At 36.7% G+C, this 23789-nt stretch overlaps 1 protein-coding gene across 2 annotated transcripts in view; it reads left to right on the top strand.

Moving 5' to 3' along the window:
* The window catches only part of TTC28 (tetratricopeptide repeat domain 28), a 578341-nt gene that overhangs the window by 13701 nt on the left and 540851 nt on the right, over positions 1-23789 (top strand). For both annotated transcript variants that reach the window (XM_061385220.1, XM_061385219.1), the window contains exon 2: positions 5525-5803. In XM_061385220.1, the coding sequence (XP_061241204.1) occupies positions 5525-5803 (279 nt within the window). The remainder of the gene's footprint in view (positions 1-5524; positions 5804-23789) is intronic.

The following is a 23789-nucleotide window of genomic DNA, read 5'->3' as shown; positions in this document are numbered from 1 at the left end:
TTTTTTCCCCCTAGTACTGTTTGCTCACTTCATATCTCTATGTCACATTTTGGTAATCCTCACAATATTTCAAAAAAAATTTTATTATATTTGTTATGGTTATCTGTGATGCTAGTATTGTGGTTGTTTTGGGGCACAATTAATTGCACCCATATAAGATGCCAGACTTAATTGGTAAATGTTGTATGTGGCCTGACTGCAATGTAGGTGGTCTCTGGGTCAGGAAGATCCCCTGGAGAAGGAAATGGCTACCCACTTCAGAAGTCTTGCTTGAGAATCCCATGGACAGAGGAGCCTGGCGGTCTGCAGCCCATGGAGTCACAGAGAGTCAGACACGGCTGAGTGACTAACACTGCTCCATCATTGGATGAATGGATTTTTTATAATTCTAGCTGTTGTCTTTTGTGGACCTGTTATTTTTGTTTTTCTGTGAGGAACATATATTGGATGCGGGAGGTAAAGGAGAATCTGCTGCTTCTGTCACTCCCTTTATAGCCATCACTGTCTTGTTTCTTGTAACTCAAGTTAGATTTGGTCTCTTGTTCCGCTGCAAAAAACAAGCCTGAAGAGATGGGGCAGGAGGAAAGCTCCTACAGACAGATCTTCTGGGTTTTGAGGAGTGATTTTCTTTCTTCCCCTTGAAGGGGAGAAAACTTTTTTCACTGGTACATTTAAAGCTCTTCACCTATAAAGAGTCACCAATTTTGGACAAGTGTAACAGAATGCTCAGAGGACCTGAGCTTTTAAACTTTGAAGGTCTAAACTTTATTGTTGGCCACTGCTAAGTCTGGCTGGTATTTCAAAGGAATACTGAGCACTGCAAATAGGCACTGAAGGGGTAAATTTATTAAACCTGTGGGGGAGAAAAGTGCTACTGTAATGAACACACAAAGATAAGGAAGTGAAACAGCCTCATTACTGACATGGAGAAAGTTGTAGGGGTCTGGATAGATCAAACCAGCTACAACATTCCTTTAAGCCAAAGCCAAATCCGCAGTAAGGCCCTAATTCTCTTTACTTCTGTGAAGGCTGAGAGGCAAGGAAGCTGCAGAGGAAAAAACTGAAGTTAGTAGAGGTTGGTTTATGAGGTTTAAGGAAAGAAGCTGTTTCCATAACAGGAAAGTGGAATATGAGACAGCAAGTGCTGACATAGAAGCCAGTTAACCAGAAGACCTCACTAAGGTAATTAATGACAACAGATTTTCCATGTAGCCTTCTATTGGAAGAAGATGCCATCTAGGACTTTCATAGCTACAGAGGAGAAGTCAGTGCCTGACTTTGAAGCTTCAAAGGACAGGCTGACTCTTATTAAGGGCTAATGCAGCTAGTCACTTTAAGTTGAAGCCAATGCTATTTACTATTCAAGAAATCCTAGGGTACTTAGGAATTATGCTAAATCTATCTACCTGGATGACAGTACATCTGTTGACAACATGGTTTAGTGACTGTTTTAAGCCCACTGTTGAAATCTATTGCTCAGAAAAGAAGATTCCTTTCAAAATAGTACTGCTCATTGACAATGCACCTGTTCACCTGAGAGCTCTGCTCATACAAATGATGCTATTATGAATATCCTGGTATATATAGCTTTGTTTACATAGGTTAATGTATCTGAAGTCTAATTTACTAGAAGTAGGAAAAACTTTTAGAATTTGAAGGGTGTATATCTTTTACATTTTTTTTTTTTTAGATATTCCTAAATTGTTCTGTGATTACACCAGCTTGCACTTCCACCAACAATGTATGGGTGGGACTTTTTCTTTATCCTCTTACCATTAAAATGTATTTTTTTTCCCCATTAGTAGGAGAGGTGAAAAGTGATATTTCATGGTTTGATTTTCTTTTAAAATAATTGAAGCCACACATCAAAAAATATGATTAAAAGCCATATGAATTTCCTTTCTCTTGATCTGCCTGTGCATATTCTTTGCTTTTTCCACTGGATTTTTTTTTCTAATTTATTTGTAGATTTTTATATAGTAAGGGCTTCCCTTGTGGCTCAGCTGGTAAAGAATATGCCTGCAATGTGGAAGACCTGGGTTTGATTCCTGGGTTGGGAAGATCCCTTGGAGAAGGGAAAGGCTACCCACTCCAGTATTCTGGCCTGGAGAACCCACTCCAGTATTCTGGCCTGGAGAATTCCATGGACTAGTCCATGGGGTTGCAAAGAGTCAGACACAACTGAGCGACTTTTACTTTTCTTTCACTATATAGTAAGCAAATTAGCTTTTTATCATGTATTACAAATAGATTTTTTTTTTTAACTTACTTGTGACTCATCTTTTTACTTTTTTAAAAATATTTTTTTCCATGCAGATATTTAAAAATGATAAGCATTTTTTATATCATTTGAGTAGTCAAAATTTATAACAGGACTTGAGCTATGTTAAGTAATTGTATGTGGCTGAATAGGTCTGAGTCAATTTGATCCATATGTTATTGACACTTCTGACCTTTTAAGATGAGTCTGTCAGAGGGTCAGAAGAAAACATCAACGTTAATGGATGTTGACATTCATAAACTATACCTATATGAAATATGTGAGGAAAGAATATCAGAAGAATTAAGTGGTATTTCAAAACTTTGGGGTTTTTTTTGGTCTTCTTGAGTAGTACTGTATATTCACCCTAGTAGTCTATGAATTTAATATGGCCATTTATTCCAGGTACTATATAATCTGAGAAATACATGCAAACCTTTTAAAAAAATCTCTCTGTATTGCCAAATTTATCAATTGCAGAGAAGATAGAAAAGGACAAGGGAAATTATATCTCTTTTAAAAAATCATACACAAAAATTGCCATTTCTTAGCATCCTGAGGACCACATTGTAACCAGCTGAGTAGACTCAGGCGTATTTTGACGCTTCTGTGGACACTTACTAGAGTGTGTTTTTCTCTTACATTTGTGGGCATTTGGTGGTGACGATGGTGTTGGAGTTCCCTAGTATTTATAATCTTTCTGCACTAGCACTAACTTTTTCATGATGTTTTTCTTTGCTCTCAGAGGCATTATTTAATAGTTTACATCAGCGTTTTGAGCATTTTCTCGTCCAGCTAGGTACTCTACCGAAAAGATACTTTGATCTTGTTATGTATAGTAGCTATCTCCTCTATCAGATTTACAATGTGTGAAATAACTCTTAGCAGGCTTCCCTGATAGCTCAGGTGGTAAAGAATCTGCCTGCAATGCAGGAGACCCCAGTTTCATTCCTGGGTCTGGAAGATCTGCTGGAGAAGGGACAGGCTACCTACTTCAGTATTCTTGGGCTTCCCTTGTGGCTTAGCTGGTAAAGAATCCATCTGCAATGCGGGAGACCTGGGTTTGATCTCTGGGTTGGAAAGATCCCCTGGAGAAGGGAAAGGCTACCCACTCCAGTGTTCTAGCCTGGAGGACTCCATGGACTGTTGAAGTGTCTCCCACTAAAGAAGAAACGTAATTTAACTTTGTTATCCCAGTCTCCTGAGGACCTAGGGGTTCCTTGGAACATGTTTTGGAAATGTTACTTTGTATTACTGTATATGGAGATAATAGAATGCAGACTCTTTTCTTAATTTGATTCTTATCTATTTTGAAGTAGAACCAAATTAACCCTGAGAAGCAAGGAATGCTGTAATAGTAGGATTATGTCTTTTTCACTTTTAGGCCACATATGAACCTAACGAATTTTACTTCTGTTACTGTTACTGCTCTTTTTATGTTGTACCCCTGAATTTTCAAATGTCAAATTTGTTCTATAGTTTATGGATAGCACTGCCCTTAAGTAGAGTCATGATGATGACTGTTTCTCAAAATGAAATGTCTTATACATTGTTAAGGAGAAGGCAATGGCACCCCACTCCATTACTCTTGCCTGGAAAATCCCATGGATGGAGGAGCCTGGAAGGCTGCAGTCCATGGGGTCGCTGAGGGTTGGACATGACTGAGCGACTTCACTTTCACTTTTCGCTTTCATGTATTGGAGAAGGAAATGGCAACTCACTCCAGTGTTCTTGCCTGGAGAATCCCAGGGACGGGGGAGCCTGGTGGGCTGCCGTCTATGGGGTCGCACAGAGTCGGACATGACTGAAGTGACTTAGCAATAGCAATACATTGTTAAATGTCTTATATTAATCCATTAATTTGGTGTGGCTGAAATCATTAAAAAATTAATCAAGACTCTTCAGGAAAATCCTGCTCATTTGCTCAATGTTCCGTAGTCCATTCACTTTCAAGCAATATGTTTCATGATCATCATTAAAAAAAAAGAAACAGAACCCTAACCAGAGTATACATTATTGGCTACTTCTATATTAGCATGAGGAATTTGAGGGATATAATTTGGGCGCTGATATTTGAAATTTCTAGGAAATTTTAAATTGTCCTAGAAAGCTAGGATATGATATCCCTATGAGTAGAGGAAAAAATCTGATTGCCTCTGTGGGAGATTGGGTTTGTCTTCTTCCTCCTCTCTGTGGAATCTGTTCTTTTCTAATGCAACTACCTCTGTGAGGAGTCTGTTACTTTTGTACCTGTTGTTATCTGTTACCTATTAGATCTGTCCACTTCTGAATGGAGGGACTGGACTGAGTCTTAAAGGAAGACGTGAGGAAGGAAATTAAGTTTTTTGTTTTAATTTCACTTAGGGCAAGCCTACTTGAAATTGCAAACTGTTTGTCTTGATACTGCCGTCTTAAGCATCTATCCTTGGGATTCTAATGCAGTTTCTAATTTTCCTTTTTTAAAAATGAATAACATTTGACTCATTTATTCCTTTTTGTTTTAAGGTCATTGCTATAAAGTCATAGAAAACTTAGTGATTTGGAAAAATCAACGTCAGAGACAGGGCTTAAATTGCCAAGATACAATTTACAGCAGATTTTTTTTTCATTTTGATGATCTCCAAAAACTGATGTTTGTCTTTGAAATTCCATGGTGGTAGGCAAATTATAGTTACCAAATTTGCCAGTCTTAAAAGATTCCTTGGTACATGAAAATTTATTTTTTAAAAGGTTATTATTTTTTTAAATTTAAGACTTACATGTGCTCATTGCATCACATTGGGGTAAAAGAAAATTTTAAGAAAATAACTCATAATCTTGTATCCAAAGATATCGTAGTATAGTTGATATTTTGATCTTGTTCCTTTTGTTAATTTCCTAAATGCAGCCATCTTAACATAATTGAGATCATATTGTCTGCATTGGTTTGCATTTTGTTTTTTTCTTAGTATAACTTTAAATTGCCAAGGAAAAGCCTGATTATTTTTTGCATTTATTCGTTCATTCTCTCAAACAAAAAATATATGCGTATATAAATATGTGTTTTTGTAACTATATGTGTATATATGAGAACACATGCATATATACATATGTATTTAAGGTACTAGGTTTGCTGCTTCTTGGAAAGTGTGTTGTCTTTCTGGGCATAAAGGTTAACTGTAATATAAAGCGGACTATGAAGAATGTTCATATTCTTTTGAAATTTCAACAAGGAACCTCTCTGGATTAACTGAACTTTATCTCACAAAGTTTCTTTGTTTGTAGATTCCTCTCTTTGGTGCTAAGACTATTGGCCGGAGAAGTCCTGATGGACCAGTGCTGAGCAAAGCTGAATTTGTTGAGAAAGTTCGTCAGAGTAATCAGGCCTGTCATGATGGAGATTTCCACACAGCTATTGTTCTCTACAATGAAGCCCTGGCTGTTGACCCTCAGAACTGTATCTTATACAGCAATAGATCTGCAGCCTATATGAAAATCCAGCAGTATGACAAGGCACTGGATGATGCAATCAAAGCTCGACTTCTCAATCCCAAGTGGCCAAAGGTAGAAATTTCCTTTACTTTCTCAGAACTTTTTGTGCTTTCTTATTTTAATGTAACATTTTATTGACTGAGTACAGTTATTAATATTTTAATAGTCTGTACTTCAGCAAGATGTGGAATTGGCTTCATTGAGCTGGTACACTAGTGAATGCCTTCTTTTTTTATACCTTGGAAGTATGTTTTCCGTGTCTAGTTCTTTTCCTTTGTATTTGAGATATACTTTTTTTTTTACTCCAACTTAGCTTCTTGATAGTATGCATTCTAGTTATTTAGGTTTTGGATATCTCTTTTTGCACTGATATTTCAGATGGAGTATTATTATTGTGTTTCTTCAATTTAAAATAATTTTATTCTCTATCAACAACTGCTTGTTTTCAGAATGGTAGTTGATCAGAGAAGCTTTTTTCCCCTAATAAATCAGTATAATTATCTATATTCCCTTGAATAGTTTAAGGGTTGAGTTGTTATCTTTATTTGGTATACACTTTATTTTCATTGTGCCTGTTCACCTTCTAACACCCAGTTTTAGAAATGCTTTCTTAAGATGTGATCAAAGTGTTTGAGATTTTTTTTTAAATTGAACTACAAACCCATTTCATTCTATTTTTGGCTTTCTGTTGGACTAACAAATGTTAGTGGAAATTTCCCAGAAATTTAAAAATGATTCTTACTGTCTTATTAGTGATATGTCATAGTCATGTTGTTTTCTGCTTTAATTCTGGTATAGGTATTTTTGGCTTCAGTCAGTGGAATTTGTAGTAATGCTGCTACCTTGTAAGTTGTTTAGGATTCTGTAATTCCCTAAAGGATTTCTTTTACAACTATAATCACTGTAAATGAAACAAGATCTGTTTTTTAAAAAAATGTTACATGACACTGTTTGGGAGTTCTATTGCTGTTTTCAAATGACAGACCTAGGTTCAAATTCCTTCACTTCTATTAATGACAATATGGCTTTAGATAAGTCTCTTAACATCTCTGGGGTTAAGATAAATGGAATGATAATACCTATCTTGTAAGGTTATTTAAGAGTTAGAGATAATTTGTTACTTGTACATACTTGGTGTTTTGTGTATAACAGCTGTGATTGTGCATTTTTATTGAATGTTCAAATTAGTAAGTTATTCTAGCAAACCTTGGTCTGTATCCTCTCTTTTTCTTTCTTTCTTTCTTTTTTAAAGCCTGTGATGATACAATAAGCCCAATAAATATAGAGCGCTTAAATTTCAGATCAAGTGTCTTCATTCCTTCTTTAGGTGGTCTACTTATTTTGTGTTCTTATTATTTATGAATAGCTTCAAACTTTTTTCTTTTCCCTTTTTCTATGTCATTTCCACTTTCTCATGTCCACTTCTTATGGTTTTTGCACAGAAAATGGCTGGAAGGTGCACTTTTATGATTATAGATGAGAGATCAACTTTTAAGATAATTTCTCTCAATTTTAGTTTCTGATTTTTTTCCCTTATGATAAATAAGTTTATTGTATATTTACAATTTTCATTAATATTTAAACTCCATATTTGGCTTTAAGCAACAAGATTTAGAATCATGTAAAATATAAATTAGGGTTTGTTACTGAAGTCATGAGAAAGGGTCTTTCTATATAATATGATTCATAATAAAATTAACTTATGAAGACATTTCTACTGCATAAAAGTTTTCTTTGATAAAAACTTGCTTTTATACTTTTCTAGGAATATACTCATTATATTAAAGAAGATTTATTTCTATTCCCTTGTAAAGATATGTCTGGTAAATTTTTATCAATTCCTTTTCTTTTTGACTTTTTTGATGGGCTTTTTCATTATAATCCATTCTGAAATCTTTCTCCAACTGTCATTGTTGTCTAGTTTGATGTGGTAAAACATACCTTCCAATTTCTCTTTCTCTCTCTGTAAAAGTTAGTTTATGTTAAGATCCGAGGATTCCAGAGATTGGATGGAGAGTTTTTATCCTCATTTATTTTGTCTGAAAGAAATATGTTGGTGTGATATGGGCTTCAAAAGAAGTATGGACGAAAACACTATGAGATCCCCCCAGAAAACAAGCCCGATCCCATTATGATACCTTTATCTGCAGCTGCCTCTTAGCTGTGGTTTGTGTATATATTCATTCTTTCTGTGTCTTGTTTAAGAAATATTTGTCTTACTGAAAGTTGTAAAGTTTTTCTTTTCCTCTAGAATTTTTGTAGTTTTACCTTTAGGTCTGTGATTCAGTTCAAGTTAATTTTAGGGACTGAATGAGGTAAGGATCAAGGTTTATTTATTTATTTTCCATATAGATAACCATGTTCCAGGCACATTTGTTGAAAAGACTATGCTTTCACCGTTGAATTATCTTTAGCACCTTTTTCACAGACCATTTGACTGTAAAAGTGTGAGGATATTACTGTACTGTTTTGTTCTATTAATTTATTATTTATCCTTATCAAAATCATACTGTTTTGATTACTATAGTTTTGTGAGTCTTGACATCAGATACTGTGAATCTTCTAACTTTATTCTTTTTCTAGGTTTTTGCTATTCTCTGTCTTTGCATTTTTATACAAGTGTAGAATCAACATCAATTTCTTAAAAAAATCTAGGAAACTAATGGGATTGCATTGAATCTTAGAGTAATTTGGAGAGAATTGCTGTCTTAACATTCCAGTCCATGAATATGGTATATATCTCTCTGTTTATTTAGTTTTTATTTTACTTCCCTTTGCAACTTTCTGTCACTTTCAGTGTTTGGGTCTTTCACATCTTTTATTAAATTTATTTCTAAGTATTTTGTTTTTTGATGCTATTACAAATGTATTTAAAATTTTTCATTTAGCAATTTTTAATTGCTATTGTATAGGAAAAAGTGTGTTGTGTGACCCTGTTGAATTTTCTTTTAAGTTCTAGTAGGGCTTTTTGGTGGAGAAGGCAATGGCACCCCACTCCAGTACTCTTGCCTGGAAAATCCCAGGGATGTAGGAGCCTGGTGGGCTGCAGTCTATGGGGTCGCACAGAGTCGGACACGACTGGGTGACTTAGCAGCAGCAGGGCTTTTTGGATTTTCTCTGTGCATGATCTTATTGTCTGCAGGTAATGACAGTTTTGCTTCTTCCTTTTTTTTTGGCCTTTGCCTTTTATTTCTTTTTCTTGCTCCATTATACCCGTTAGGATATCCAGTACAATTATGAATAGAAAAGATGAGAGCAAATTTCCTCTACTCATTCCTGATCTTAGTGCAAAAGATCACTTGAGCCCTGTATTGTTGATGATGATGCCCTTAATCAGGTGGAGGATATTCCATTCAATTCTATTATGATTGAGTGTTGAATTTTGTCACATGTTTTCTTCATCTGTTGAAATGATATTTTTTTCTCACTTACTTTGGAATGTTAAGTCAGCCTTGCAGTCATGGGATAAATACCACTTTGTTGTCATATATACCATTTTTATATATTGTTAGGTACAACTTGCTATAATTTTGTCAAGGATTTTTGCATCTGTGTTTGTGAGGAATATTGATTTGTGTTTTCTTTTCTCGTGATGTCTTTGCTGGTTTTGGTATCAGAATGATATTGGCCTCATATGATGAGTTTTGAAGTGTTCCCTCTTCCTGTGTTTTCTAGAAAAAGGCATGTTTTGTCTTTAAGTATTTGGTAGAATTCACCAGTCTATTCTAGAGTCTGGTAGAAATGACCGTCTTTACCGTGACTTTTCTTTGTGGGAAGGTTTTAATTATGGATTAAATTTCTTTGATATGAGGCTATTTAAATTTTCTAATTCTTCTTGGATTAGTTTTGGTATTTTGTTTCTTTCAGTTAATTTTTACATTTAATCCAGGTTGCAAATTTATCAGCATGGAATTGTTAATAACATTCTTTTATTATTGTTTTCATTTCTGTAGGATCTATAATGGTGTCTTTTCTTTCATTCCTACTATTGTTAATTTGTATCTTCTCTTTTGTTTCATTAGTCTGCCTAGATACTTATCAATTTTGTTCATCTTTCTGTTCAATCAGTTATTAGGTTTATTGATTTTCAGTATTGTACATTTTCTCTTTCATCAATTTCTGCTCTTTATTATTTCCTTCTTTCTAAGTATTTTTCATTTAATTTGCTGTCTTTTTCATTTCCTAAAATGGGAGGTTAGGCCATTGATTTTATTTAAAAATTTCTTCTGTATTTCTTTTTGGCTGTGCTGGGTGTGTGTTGCTTTCCCCGGGCTCGGGCTTTTCTCTAGTCAGGGCAAGTGGGGGCTGCTCTCTAATTGTGGTGCGTGGGCTTCATTGTGGTGGTTTCTCTTGTGGAGCACAGGCTCTAGGCACGTGGGCTTCAGTAGTTGTAGCACACAGGCTCAGTAGTTGAGGTGTGTGAGCTTTAAGGTGTGCAGACTTTTGTAGTTGTGGCAGGAGGGCTCTAGAGCATGGGCTCAGTAGTTGTGGTACACGGGCTTAGTTGCTCAGTAATATGTGGAGTCTTCCCAGACCAGGGATGGAACCTGTGTCCCCTGCACTGAAGGTGTGGTGTCCCACTGCACTCCAGGGAAGACCTAGGCTATTGATCATAAATCTTTCTTCTTTTTTAATATAATCATTTAAACCTAAATTGTTCTCTCCAATCACTGCTTTTGCTGTATCCCACAAATTTTGACATGTTTTCATTATAATGCTAGTGTTAAGAATGTTTTCTAATCCTCCTTATGGTTACTTCTTTGATCCATGAGTTATTTAATGAAGTTTGTACTTAAGTTCCTAATATTTGGGTTTTTTTAAGTTATCTTATTATTGATATCTAATCTATTCCCATTGTTATTAAAGGACATACTTGGAATGATATTATTGCTTTTTAGTTTACTGAGGCTTGTTTCATAGCCAGCATATGATTTATCTTGGTGAACCTACTGTGAGCAATTGAAAAGAATGAGTATTTTGCAGTAGTGAGGTATAGCTCTATGGGTATCAACTAGGTCAAGGTAGTTGATGTGAAGTGAGGTGAAGTCGCTCAGTCATGTCCGACTCTTTGCGACCCCATGGACTGCAGCCCACCAGGCTTCTCCATCCATGGGATTCTCCAGGCGAGAATACTGGAGTGGGTTGCCTTTGATAGTGTTGTTCATATCTTCTTTCTCTTTGCTGACTTATTTAGGTCTAGTTATTCCATCAATTGTTGGAATAAAGTTAAAATCTCCAATTAAGATTTTGGAATTGGAGATTTTCCTCTTTAGTATTGTCAAATTTTGCTTCATGTGTTTTGAAGCTCTGTTATTAATATAAATACTTTTATTAATATTATGTCTTCTTGAGGAATTGATCCTTTTATTATTATGCAAGGTTTTTCTTTATTTCTGGTATACTAATTTTGGTCCTAAAATCTATTTTGTTTGATATTAATATAGCCACTCTATAAAAATCTATTTTGTTTGATATTAATAGAGCTGTCTTCTGCTTACTTTTTGCTTTATGTATATTTTTCTCTTTATAAATTGTCAATCTTTCTGGGCTTTTACACTCAAACTTCATCTCTTTTGAATAGCATATAATTGTGTCTTGCTTTTTAAGTCAGTTTTGGTAGTCTTTGTCTCTTAAGTGGATCTTTGTCCAATAGCATTTAATGTGATCATCAATGCTATTGATTTTGCCTTTACCTACCATTTTATTTCTGTCTTCTGTTTTTGTCTTTGTTACTCTTTTCCTGCTATTTATTGGTTTATTTGAAATCTTTTTGAGTTGATTTTTTTTTCTTGTAAGTTTGCCATTGTTTTCAGTGGTTGTTGATGATGTTGTTTGGCTAGTAATTTTCTTGTTTAGAATAAAACTGCTGCTACTGCTAAGTTGCTTCAGTCGTGTCCGATTCTGTGAGACCCCATAGATGGCAGCCCACCAGGCTCCCCCATCCCTGGGATTCTCCAGGCAAGAACACTGGAGTGGGTTGCCATTTCCTTCTCGAATGCATGGAAGTGAAAAGTGAAAGTGAAGTTGCTCAGTCGTGTCCGACTCTTAGCGACCCCATGGACTGCAGCCCACCAGGCTCCTCCGTCCAACTGCATACTTTATTTCTTGAATTGAAGCTTCAGCTTCAATACAGATATTGTCTTTAGTTGAATTGCTTTGAATTTGCTTCATACATGTTAACCCATGGGTTATTTAGAGATGTTGGAAGGCAGAATTTGTGTATCCCTTTTCTGCCTCTTTTCCTTCTGAGATCCCCTTCTTCCTTGGCTAAAGACTATGACTTTTTTGTGCTTCAGTGGTTTAATTCCACAGGCCAGAGAGACAGCACTCTTGTCCTGCTCACCTGCAATCAGCACTTCATCTCTGCACCCTGAAAATGGAAACTCATTTCACAACTTTCTTCCTCCAGGATCCACCTGCTTCTCATTACTCTCCAGTGCTTTCAGTGGTCACATTTCCCCATTTATTTCTTGCTATTCTGCTGACAGACCTGCTCTTGTTGATCCACTCATTTCCCTTTTCTTTTTGTTTATGCCAAGCTTTATGCCTGGGGTTTTTGTCCCTGCTGCCATGGGAACTCAAAGAGTGGGACTAGACTGAAGCAACCTACTATTTTTGGGGTACATAAGTGAAAGTTGCTCAGTCGTGTCTGACTTTTTGTGACCCCATGGACTGTATGGAATTCTCCAGGCCAGAATACTGGAGTGAGTAGCTGGTTCCTTCTCCAGGGGATCTTCCCATTCCAGGGATCGAACCCAGGTCTCCCACATTGCAGGCAGATTCTTTACCAGCTGAGCCACCAAGGAAGCCAATTGGGCTACATAGAATAGGTCCAACTCAACTCTTATTTTAAAAAATTCAGTTCAGTTCAGTTGCTCAGTTGTGTCTGACTCTTTGCAACCTTCCCTGTCTGTCACCAACTTGCAGAGTTTACTCAAACTCATGTCCATTGAGTCGGTGTTGCCATCCAGCCATCTCATCCTCTGTCATCCTCTTCTGCCTTCAGTCTTTCCCAGCATCAGGGTCTTTTCAAATGAGTCAGCTCTTCACATCAGGTGGCCAAAGTATTGGAGTTTCAGCTGCAGCATCAGTCCTTCCAATGAATATTTAGGACTGATTTTCTTTAGGATGGACTAGTTGGATCTCCTTGCAGTCCAAGGGACTCTCAAGAGTCTTCTCCAACACCACAGTTCAAAACCATCAATTCTTCGGCGCTCAGCTTTCTTCACAGTCCAACTCTCACATCCATACGTGACTACTGGAAAAACCATAGCTTTGACTAGATGGACCTTTGTTGGCAAAGTAATGCTTTTTAATATGCTGTCTAGGTTGGTCACAGCTTTTCTTCCAAGGAGTATGCATCTTTTAATTTCATGGCTGCAGTCACCATCTCTAGTGATTTTGAAGCCCCCCAAAATTAAGTCTGTCACTGTTTCCACTGTTTCCCCATCTATTTGCTATGAAGTGATGGGACCAGATGCCATGATCTTCATTTTCTGAATGTTGAGTTTTAAGCCAACTTTTTCACTCTCCTCAAGAGGCTTTTTAGTTCTTCTTCACTTTCTACTGTAAGGGTTGTGTCATCTGCATATCTGAGGTTATTGATGTTTCTCCTGGCAATCTTGATTCCAGCTTGCGCTTCCTCCAGCCCAGCGTTTCTCATGATGTACTCTGCATATAAGTTAAATAAGCAGGGTGACAATATATAGCCTTGATAGACTCATTTTCCTATTTGGAACCAGTCTGTTGTTCCATGTTCACTTCTAACTGTTGCTTCCTGACCTGCATACAGGTTTCTCAAGAGGCAGGTCAGGTGGTCTGGTATTCCCATCTCTTTCAAAATTTTCCACAGTTTATTGTGATCCACACAGTCAAAGGCTTTGGCATAGTCAATGAAGCAGAAATAGATGTTTTTCTGGAACTCTCTTGCTTTTTCGATGATCCAGTGGATGTTGGCAGTTTGATCTCTGGTTCCTCTGCCTTTTCTAAAACCAGCTTGAACATCTGGAATTTTATGGTTCACGTATTGCTGAAGCCTGGCTTGGAGAATTTTGAGCCCAGTGGCACCCCGCTCCAGTACTCTTGCCTGGAAAATCTCATGGATGGAAGAGCCTGGTAGGCTGCAGTCCATGGGGTTGCTAGGAGTTGGACACGACTGAGCGACTTCACTTTCACTTTTCACTTTCATGCACTGGAGAAGGAAATGGCAACCCACTCCAGTGTTCTTGCCTGGAGAATCCCAGGGATGGGGGAGCCTGGTGGGCTGCCGTCTATGGGGTCACACAGAGTTGGACACGACTGAAGTGACTTAGCTTAGCTTAGCTTAGCTTACTAGCGTGTGAGATGAGTGCAATTGTGCGGTAGTTTGAGCATTCTTCAGCATTGCCTTTCTTTGGGATTGGAATGAAAACTGACCTTTCCCAGTCCTGTGGCCACTGCTGAGTTTTCCAAATTTCCTAGCATATTGAGTGCAGCACTCTCAATAGCATCATCTTTTAGGATTTGAAATAGCTCAACTGGAATTCCATCGCCTCCACTAGCTTTGTTTGTAGTGATGCTTCCTAAGGCTCACTTGACTTCACATTCCAGGATGTCTGGCTCTAGGTTGGTGATCACACCATCGTGATTATCTGCATTGTGAAGCTCTTTTTTGTATAGTTCTCCTGTGTATTCTTGCCACCTCTTCTTAATATTTTCTGCTTCCGTTAGGTCCATAACATTTCTGTCCTTTATTGTGCCTCTCTTGGCATGAAATGTTCCCTTGGTATCTTTAATTTTCTTGAAGAGATCTCTAGTCTTTCCCATTCTGTTGTTTTCCTCTATTTCTTTGCATTGATTGCTGAGAAAGGCTTTTTTTAATCTCTCCTTGCTATTCTTTGGAACTCTGGATTCAAATGGGTATATCTTTTCTTTTCTCCTTTGCCTTTCGTTTTTCTTCTATTCACAGCTATTTGTAAGCCCTCCTCAGACAAACATTTTGCCTTTTTGCATTTCTTTTTCTTGGGGATGGTCTTGATCCCTGCCTCCTGTATAATGTCACGAGCCTCTGTCCACAGTTCTTCAGGCACCCTATCAGATCTAATCCCTTGAATCTCACTTCCACTGTATAATCGTAAGGGATTTGATTTATGTCATACCTAAATGGTCTAGTGGTTTTCCCTTTTTCTTCAATTTAAGTCTGAATTTGGCAATAAGGAGTTCATGATCTGAGCCACAGTCAGCTCCCAGTCTTGATTTTGCTGACTGGATAGAACTCCCATTTTTGGCTGCAAAGAATGTAATCAATCTGATTTTGGTATTGACGATCTGGTGATGTCCATGTGTAGAGTCTTCTCTTATGTTGTTGGAAGAGAGTGTTTGCTATGACTAGTATGTTCTCTTGGCAAAACTCTTATTAGCCTTTGCCCTGCTTCATTTTGTACTCCAAGGCAAAATTTGCCTGTTACTCCAGGTATTTCTTGACTTCTTATTTTTGCATTCCAGTTCCCTATAATGAAAATGACATCTTTTTTGGGTGTTAATTCTAAAAGGTCTTGTAGGTCTTCATAGAACCGTTCAACATCAGCTTCTTCAGCATTACTGGTCAAGGCATAGACTTGGATTACTCTGATATTGAATGGTTTGCCTTGGAAACAGAGATCATTCCGTCATTTTTTGAGATCGCATCCAAGTACTGTATTTCGGACTCTTTTGTCAACTATGATGGCTACTCCATTTCTTCTAAGGGATTCCTGCCCACAGTAGTAGATATAATGGTCATCTTCGTTAAATTCACCCCTTGCAGTGCATTTTAGTTCACTCATTCCTAAAATATAGGTGTTCACTCTTGCTATTTCCTGTTAGACCACTTCCAATTTGCCTTGATTCATAGACCTAACATTCCAGGTTCCTATGCAATATTGCTGTTTACAGCATCAGACTTTACTTCCATCACCAGTCACATCCACAACTGGGTGTTGTTTTTGCTTTGGCTCCGTCTCTTCATTTTTTCTGGAGTTATTTCTCCACTAATCTCCAGTAGCATGTTGGGCACCCACCAACCGGGGGAGTTTGTTAATTTACAATGCTGTGTTTCAAGTGTGTATGTATATATTCATGTATTCTTTTTCATTCTTTTTCCATTTTTCCATTATAGGTTTTTACAAGATATTGAGTATAGTTCCCTGTATACAGTAAATCCTTTTTGTGTATAGTAGTGTGTATATGTTAATCCGAAACTCCTAATTTATCCCCCACTTCCCCCTGCTATCCCTTTTAGTAACCATAAGTTTGTTTTTTATGTCTATGAGTTGATTTCTATTTTATAAATAAGTTCATTTGTGTCTTTTTGTTTTTTAGATTCCACATATAAGTGATATCATATGATACTTGTATTTTCTCTGTCTGACTTAATTTACTTAGTATCATAATCTCTAGGCCCAGCCATGTTGCTGCAGATGACATGACCTCATTCTTTTTTATGGTTGTCAACTCTTACTTTTTCCTGGAAACTGCAATGAGCTTATGTGAATGTATCATTCACTGAGTCCTGCTAACATCACTTAATTGTTTTTATTGTTATATAGACTTGTCACTTGAATGTATCTGTCTTAAATTAGCTTGAAAATTCCTTGAAAGTTTGTTGTTTATCTTGTAGCCCTAACATTGCTGTGCACTTTAAAAAAACATATTAAAAATTTTTTTTTATTTATTCATTTATTGGCTACACAGGTTCTTGTTGCTATGCGAGGCCTTTTTCTATTTGCAGGAAGTCGGGCTAGTCTTTGTTGTGATGCATGGGCTCCTCATTGTGGTGGCTTCTCTTGTTGAGGAGCACAGGCTCTAGATCACGGGCTCAGTAGTTGTGATGCACAGGCTTAGTTGCCCAGAGGCATGTGGAATCTTCCTGTACGAGGGATTGAACCTGTGTCCCCTGCATTGGCAGGCAGATTCCTAACCACCAGACCACTAGGGAAGTGCAACTATGCACTTTTTTTTAAGCCTCAATGTTTAAATCAATGAGAAAATTAGGAGGCACAATTGTGTGTGTGTGTGTGTTTGAAGACTTCCAAGGATGCAGTTGTCACAGACCATAAACTTGATGTTTAGAAATTCTTTTAATCATTAGCTGAAGACCTCAGTAGTTTTAGTCTACTTTTTAATCTGTTCTGGAAGCAATCTTTCTTTCAAATCTACCACATTAAAACCTTTTGTATGTTTAGTGAGATAGCTTCGTATAATGGAAACAGCACATACAGGCACTCATTGCTTTGCGTGGTAGCACAGTACCTTAGAGATGACTGTGAAGGCTGAAAAATCTTTCAGTGTGATCATTGCAGCAGTTTTGATTGTTCTGTGACCTTTGCAAGTTTTTATCAAAATTTTAAAAACTCTTATTGTAGATTATAAATATATAAGGAAAGGAAAAGACTAAATATTAAAATATTTAAAAACTAGTATTCAGTGCCTGTGATTTAAAACATTAAGGATTTGTTTTATTTTTCTATTAAAAACTTACCCAGAGTTATTTGAACAGTGCTTACTGCCTTCTCATTATGTAATTTATGATACAGCATGAGCAAATGTCAATGACAATATGCCTTGGCAAACTGTCATACTCCTTTGTAATTTTGCATCAGCTTCTACTGTTTCAATCTTTGTGCTTTCAGTTTTGTGAAATATCTTTGAAAATTCCTGTAATTCCAATATTTGCCAGCATCACTTTCTCTGGAACATATTCAGCTTTTTTGTCACAATTAGTTTCTTCATTTATGTCCGTAAGTTCATTGTCCTAAGTTCTTCTGACTGAATCCCTGAAATGGTAGACATGTCAGCATCCCCACAGTCAGCTGTTCTTCTATATCTTTCTTTATATTTGATTTCAGTTTTACCTGCAGTGTTGTTGTTTTTTCTTTCTTTGATGCACTCATATTTGTTGGTCAGTTCTCTTTTGAGACTGTCCATATGGTTTTATCACTGGAAGATAAGGAGGCAGCATAACTGCTTCTTTGCTGTTTGTATATGAGCTGAATAACAGATTTGCAGTGACCAATACAGACTTTTTATTTATTTATTTATTTATATAATTTGGCTATGCTGGATCTTTAATTGCGGCATCCAGAATCTTAGTTGTAGCATGTGGGATCTAGTTCCCTGACCAGGGATTGAACCTGGACCCCCTGCATTGGGAGCCTGGAGTCTTAGCTACTGGACCACCAGGGAAGTCTCTCTGATAGACTTTGAAACAAATCATGTTTGGTCAGTAATGATGATGCATGTCTTTTTATTATGTAGCAATTGTGTACTGAAGAGCTAGCAGTGGAGTTTGTACTTTTATGCATTTACTCACAGTTAATATACCATGGTGATGCCAGTGATGCCATCACTGACTCAGTGGATGTGAGTTTGAGCCAGTTCTGGGAGTTGGTGATCTACAGGGAAGCCTGGTGTGCTGCGGTCCATGGGGTCGCAAAGTCGAACACGACTGAGTGACTGAACTGAATATACCACGGTATGTGAAACTCGAACTGCATTATTAGGGAACTGGTGTTATTTAACTGTGGTAACTGAAATTCATATATATTGAAGCATGTGAAATAGGGGCTGCTGGTTCTTTGGTAAGACCTGAGTTTTTTCTCCTTATATGTTGCTTTTCCTCCATAAGCCCTAGTTTTCCTATTATAAACTGGGTTAACATCACAAACCTTGAAGGGTTGTATTGAAGAGTAAATAAAATAATGTTAGGCATTTAGCACAGAGTTTCTCATATATAGGTAATTTAATACATGATAGTTATAAATGATGATGGTGCTAACTACCATCATCATGCTATAATTGTTCCATATTTGTACACATAAAGTTTTTCGTCAAACTACCCAATTCTTTTTTGAGCATTTTTCTTCCCCTTATAAAAACTTCTGAGTCCTCCCAGTTTCTGCTGATCATTTTTTTAAAAGTATGATGCCACATGGATGAGATGTTCCATTAAGATACATGTGTTACAGAGGGAAGAGGGAGACTTTTTTTCACCACATATATAAGACGTATGCTCTCTTTTGAATAACTTATCAGATCCTGTTGTTCTTTTATATGTGTGCTATATTTTATTTTGACTCAACAAATATCTATTAGGCATTTGCTATATAGGTAAGCATTGTTTTTCTACTGTCTTCTCTGATAAGAGTGTTTAGTTGATTTATCTTAAAAAATTTGCATATGGACATTTTTCATTATTTTGATATTCTACTTCTTCTCCATGATTAAAAAAAAGAGAATAGGGATTTCTCTGGCAGTCCAATGATTAAGACATCACGCTTCACTACAGGGTGCATGGGTTTGATCCTTGGTCAGGAAATTGAGATCCCACGTGGCATGGCCAAAATACCAAAAAGAGAATGTATTGATGATCTAGACTTGTATTTGCTAGCTTTTGCTTTGTAACAAATCACTGTAAAACTTAGTGGGTTAAAATAAGAACCATTTATTTAACTGAAGATTCTGTAAGTCAGCTGGGTGGCTCTTTTGGTCTGGGCCAACCCAACTCATTTCCACTGGACTTGCTCATGTGTTCAAGGTCAACTAGGGATTTGACTGGTGGTTGAATAATCTGAAACTGTCTCATTCACATTTCTTACAGCTAGAATGCTGTTAGCTGGGAAACAGTAGTAACTGGGCCATGTGTCTCTTATCATCCAGCAGATTTTCATGGACTTCTTCACATGGTAGTTGTAGGATTCCAAGAACTGCAAGAAAGTGGAAGCACTGGAACACAAGCAGTTTTGAGTCTCTTTTCACCTTTGCTGTTTTCCCATTGGTCAGAGCAACTCACATGACCAAGCCCAGACCCACTGTAAGAGGGGATTACCTAAAGGCATATTTAGAAAGGGAAGAATTTTTGGCCATCTTTGTGATTTACCTCTGTATTCTTTGCCAGGTCTGTACAATATGGTACATATTTATGTACCCTCATTCCTAAAATGTCATATCCCTTGTAAAAATACTTATTTTTAATTGAAGGATAATTGCTTTACAATGTTGTGTTTGTTTCTGCCATACAACAATGTGAATCAGCCATAAGTATATATAAAACCCCTCCCTCCCACCCCCCACCCCTCTATCCCATCCTTCTAGGTCATCACTGGGCAGCGGGCTGAGCTGCCTGTGTTACACAGCAGTTTCCCACTAGCTATCTATTTTACACATGGTAATGTGTGTGTTTGAATGTCAATTTATCCTACCCCCTCCCCTCGCTGTGTCAACAAGTCTGTTTTCTCTATCTGCATCTCTATTCCTGCCCTGGAAATAGATTCACTAGTACCATTTTTCTAGATTCTATATATATGCATTAATACAAGAAATTTTTTTCTTTCTGACTTACCATATCCCTTCTTAGTTGTATCTACTTTAGTTTGATTTCTTGCCCTTTATCTTTTTGTTTTGAAATTTTCTTGAATCACATCTTTTCAGACAAGTCAGTTGTGAAGTAGTTACTATCATTTTAGTGTGAATTGTGAGTTATAGAAATGGTTATATTCTTGAGGGGTTTGGTAGTTTTCCCGTGGTATAACACTATATAAGGAAAAATTTCACAGTAAGAAACATAAATACCTCCTCTTTCTGTAAAGCTTTTTTCATATTTTCATGTATTGATTATACCTGATGCCAAAATCCTATCATCAGGTATAATACTTGATGACAGAGTATTATACCTTATTTTTTAGGTGCTACAACTGATGACAGAGTTATAGGTAATAAAAAATGTTGAAAAATATTGTGGCCTTATGTTTTCTTTTGGTTTACCTAAATTATAATAGTAGCAAAACATAATAGCTCTTCAGTTCAGTTCAGTTCAGTCGCTCAGTCGTATCTGACTCTTTGCGACCCTATGAATCACAGCACGCCAGGCCTCCCTGTCCATCACCAACTCCCGGAGTTCACTCAAACTCATGTCCATCGAGTCAGTGATGCCATCCAGCCATCTCATCCTCTGTTGTCCCCTTCTCCTCCTGCCCCCAATCCCTCCCAGCATCAGTATCTTTTCCAATGAGTCAACTCTTTGCATGAGGTGGCCAAAGTACTGGAGTTTCAGCTTTAGCATCAGTCCTTCCAAAGAACACCCAGGACTGATCTCCTTTAGAATGGACTGGTTGGGTCTTATTGGATGCTTATTTGCCAAAGGGTGGTCTGAATACTTTTGTGATATCAGTTTTACACTCAAAATAATCTTATGAAATAGATATTATTATCCCAACTTTGCAAAAGTGAATGTTTATATTCAGTGAGTGGTTAAATATTTTGTCCAAGACATCCAGCTAGTAACTGAAAGAGTTAGACTTTAACCTAAGTCTGTCTGACCCTAAAGAATTTTTCCTTAATCAGTATACTGTAATACTTGCCTGGATAAAAGAGTTGATTAATTAAGGAATCTTAAGAGTTCAGAATTCTGTCTCAAGTTTTAACACTGATAGGTCCATATAATGTTGAGCTGACTATTCAGTTTCAGTTTCCTATAGTATAAATCAGTCTGAGATTGCATTTTATTTGCCTTTTGCTTGTCATTACAAGTAAAAAAAAAAAAAAAGGATGTTTTAAATGACTTGGAGCTTAATAACAGAAATGCACAAAATGTTTTTAGGTATATTTTTATAGAATAATAGTATGCATTTATTATACACATTTGTGCTTTTTATAATTTCAGCAAGACACACATTTATTGAACATTTCTGTGTGCTAGGCACTGGTCTAAAGCTTGGTGATTCAAAAAGAACAAGGCTGTCACAACTAACATTCTAATGGGGCGATGCAGAAAATAAAGTGATAAATACATATAGCAATGTTTGAAAGTGATAAATGCTTGGAAGACAACTTAAAACAGACTACACTAAAAGGGCTTCCCTGATAGCTCAGCTGATAAAGAATCCACCTACAATGCAGGGGACTTGGGTTCGATTCCTGGGTTGGGAAGATCCCCTGGAGAAGGGAAAGGCTACCCACTCCAGAATTCTGGCCTGGAGAATTCCATGGACTGTATAGTCCATGGGGTCAGAAGGAGTCAGACATGACTGAACAACTTTAACTTCACACTAAAAGGAAAGAGTACTGAGAAAGTGAATGACAGAATTATAGGAGAGTTTTGGGCAGGAGATGAGATTCAATGAGACCTGGAAGAACCAAATTTGAAGATTTGGGCTAAGTGCATTCTAGGCAGCATAAACAGCTAGTTTGAATTTGGTTAATGGGAGAAAATAGCTGAAACGTCAGTGGAGCACAGTGAATGAATGAATGAGGTGGAGACTGTAGGAGATGAGGTTGTTGGGGTGGCTAGGAGCCAGGTAATGTACAGCCTTGGCTTTTTAAACCATTGTAGGGCTTTAAGGTTTATTCAGAGATTGATAGGATGTGATTGAGAGATTTTAACTAGAGTGATAACAATTTATGGTCAGTCTAGTTAAAGGTTATGAGTATGTTTAATTTCTACATATCTGTGACTTTCCAAAATTTCTCCTGTTACTGATTTCAAATTTCATTCCATTGTGATACTTGGTATCATATCAATCATTTAAAATTTATTGAGGCTTGCTTTATAGCTTAGCATATCATCTTTCTCAAGAATGTTCCTCCTGCACTTGAGAACAATCTATATTCTGCTGTTGTTGAGAAGGGTGTTTTTTAGATATTCATTAGGCCTAATTAGTTTATAGTATTGTTCAAGTCTTCTGTGGTCCTGTTCATTATTGGCAGTTTTGATGTCCCTAACTATCACTGTTGAATTTTCTTTTTCTCCCTTCACTTCTATTAGTTTGTTTCATGTATTTTGGGGGCTCTGTTGTTTGCTGTTAATATTTTTATGATTTTATGTCTTTCTGAAAGATTGATCATTTTGTCATAAAATATCCTTGGTCTGTAGTAACAATTTTTGCTGTCAAATCTATTTTGTCTGATATTAATATAGCACCATTTCTATTTTGGTTGCCGCTTACATGATGTATCTTTCCCCATACTTTTCCTTTCAACTTGTTACTTTGAAACTAACATGAGTGTCTTGTAGATAGTCTGTGACTATATCATGGTTTTGTTTTTTAGTAACCATCTATTCTGCCAATCCCTCTCCTTTGATTGTAGTGTCTAATTCATTTATATTTAATGTAACTGCTGAAAAGGTAGGGTTTATACCTGTTTTTTATATGTTTTCTATATGACTTTTTAAATGTCTTATTTTTTTGTGTGTCTTTTTTTCTGTTCTTCTCTTTCTGCATGACTTCCTTTTTTATGTTAAATATTTTCTTAGGTACCATTTATATTTCCTTGTTTTTTTTTTCTATATATATTTTTATATTTTATATTTATATATTTTTACTATATATATTTTCAGTTATATATATATATATATATTATATATATATAATATACTATATATATTTTCCCGGTGGTTGCCCTAGGAGTTATAATTAACATCTTTATTTAAAACAATATAGTTTGAATTTATATAAATTTTAATTTCAAAAGTATATGAAACTTTGCTATGATATAGCTTCATTCCTTTCTCCTTCCTTTATGCTATTTGTTGTCCTACAAATGACATCTTTATATATTATAATATATATAAAGCATAATCAGCAAAATCTTATAATTGTTACTTTATGCCATTGTCTTTTAAATGAAACAATTTCTACTTCTTAATTGGTATTCTGTTTTTGGTGAGACATTGTGCTCAGGCTTTCCTTTAATTTTTTTTTTTCTTTAATTCCTTTGACATGGTTTTCTTTAGTACTTTGAATATGTTTATCAGTTGAGTTCAGTCGCTCAGTAGTGTCCGACTTTTTGCGACCCCATGAATCGCAGCATGCCAGGCCTCCCTGTCGATTACCAACTCCTGGAGTTCACTCAAGACTCACATCCGTCGGGTCAGTAATGCCATCCAGCCATCTCATCCTCTGTCGTCCCCTTCTCCTCCTGCCCCCAATCCCTCCCAGCATCAGAGTCTTTTCCAGTGAGTCAACTCTTCGCATCCGGTGGCCAAAGTACTGGAGTTTCAGCTTCAGCATCATTCCTTCCAAAGAAATCGCAGGACTGATATCCT

The sequence above is a fragment of the Bos javanicus genome, chromosome 17, assembly GCF_032452875.1.
Source record: "Bos javanicus breed banteng chromosome 17, ARS-OSU_banteng_1.0, whole genome shotgun sequence".
NCBI classification, from domain to species: domain Eukaryota; kingdom Metazoa; phylum Chordata; class Mammalia; order Artiodactyla; family Bovidae; genus Bos; species Bos javanicus.
This window is presented reverse-complemented; position numbering and strand designations above follow the sequence as displayed.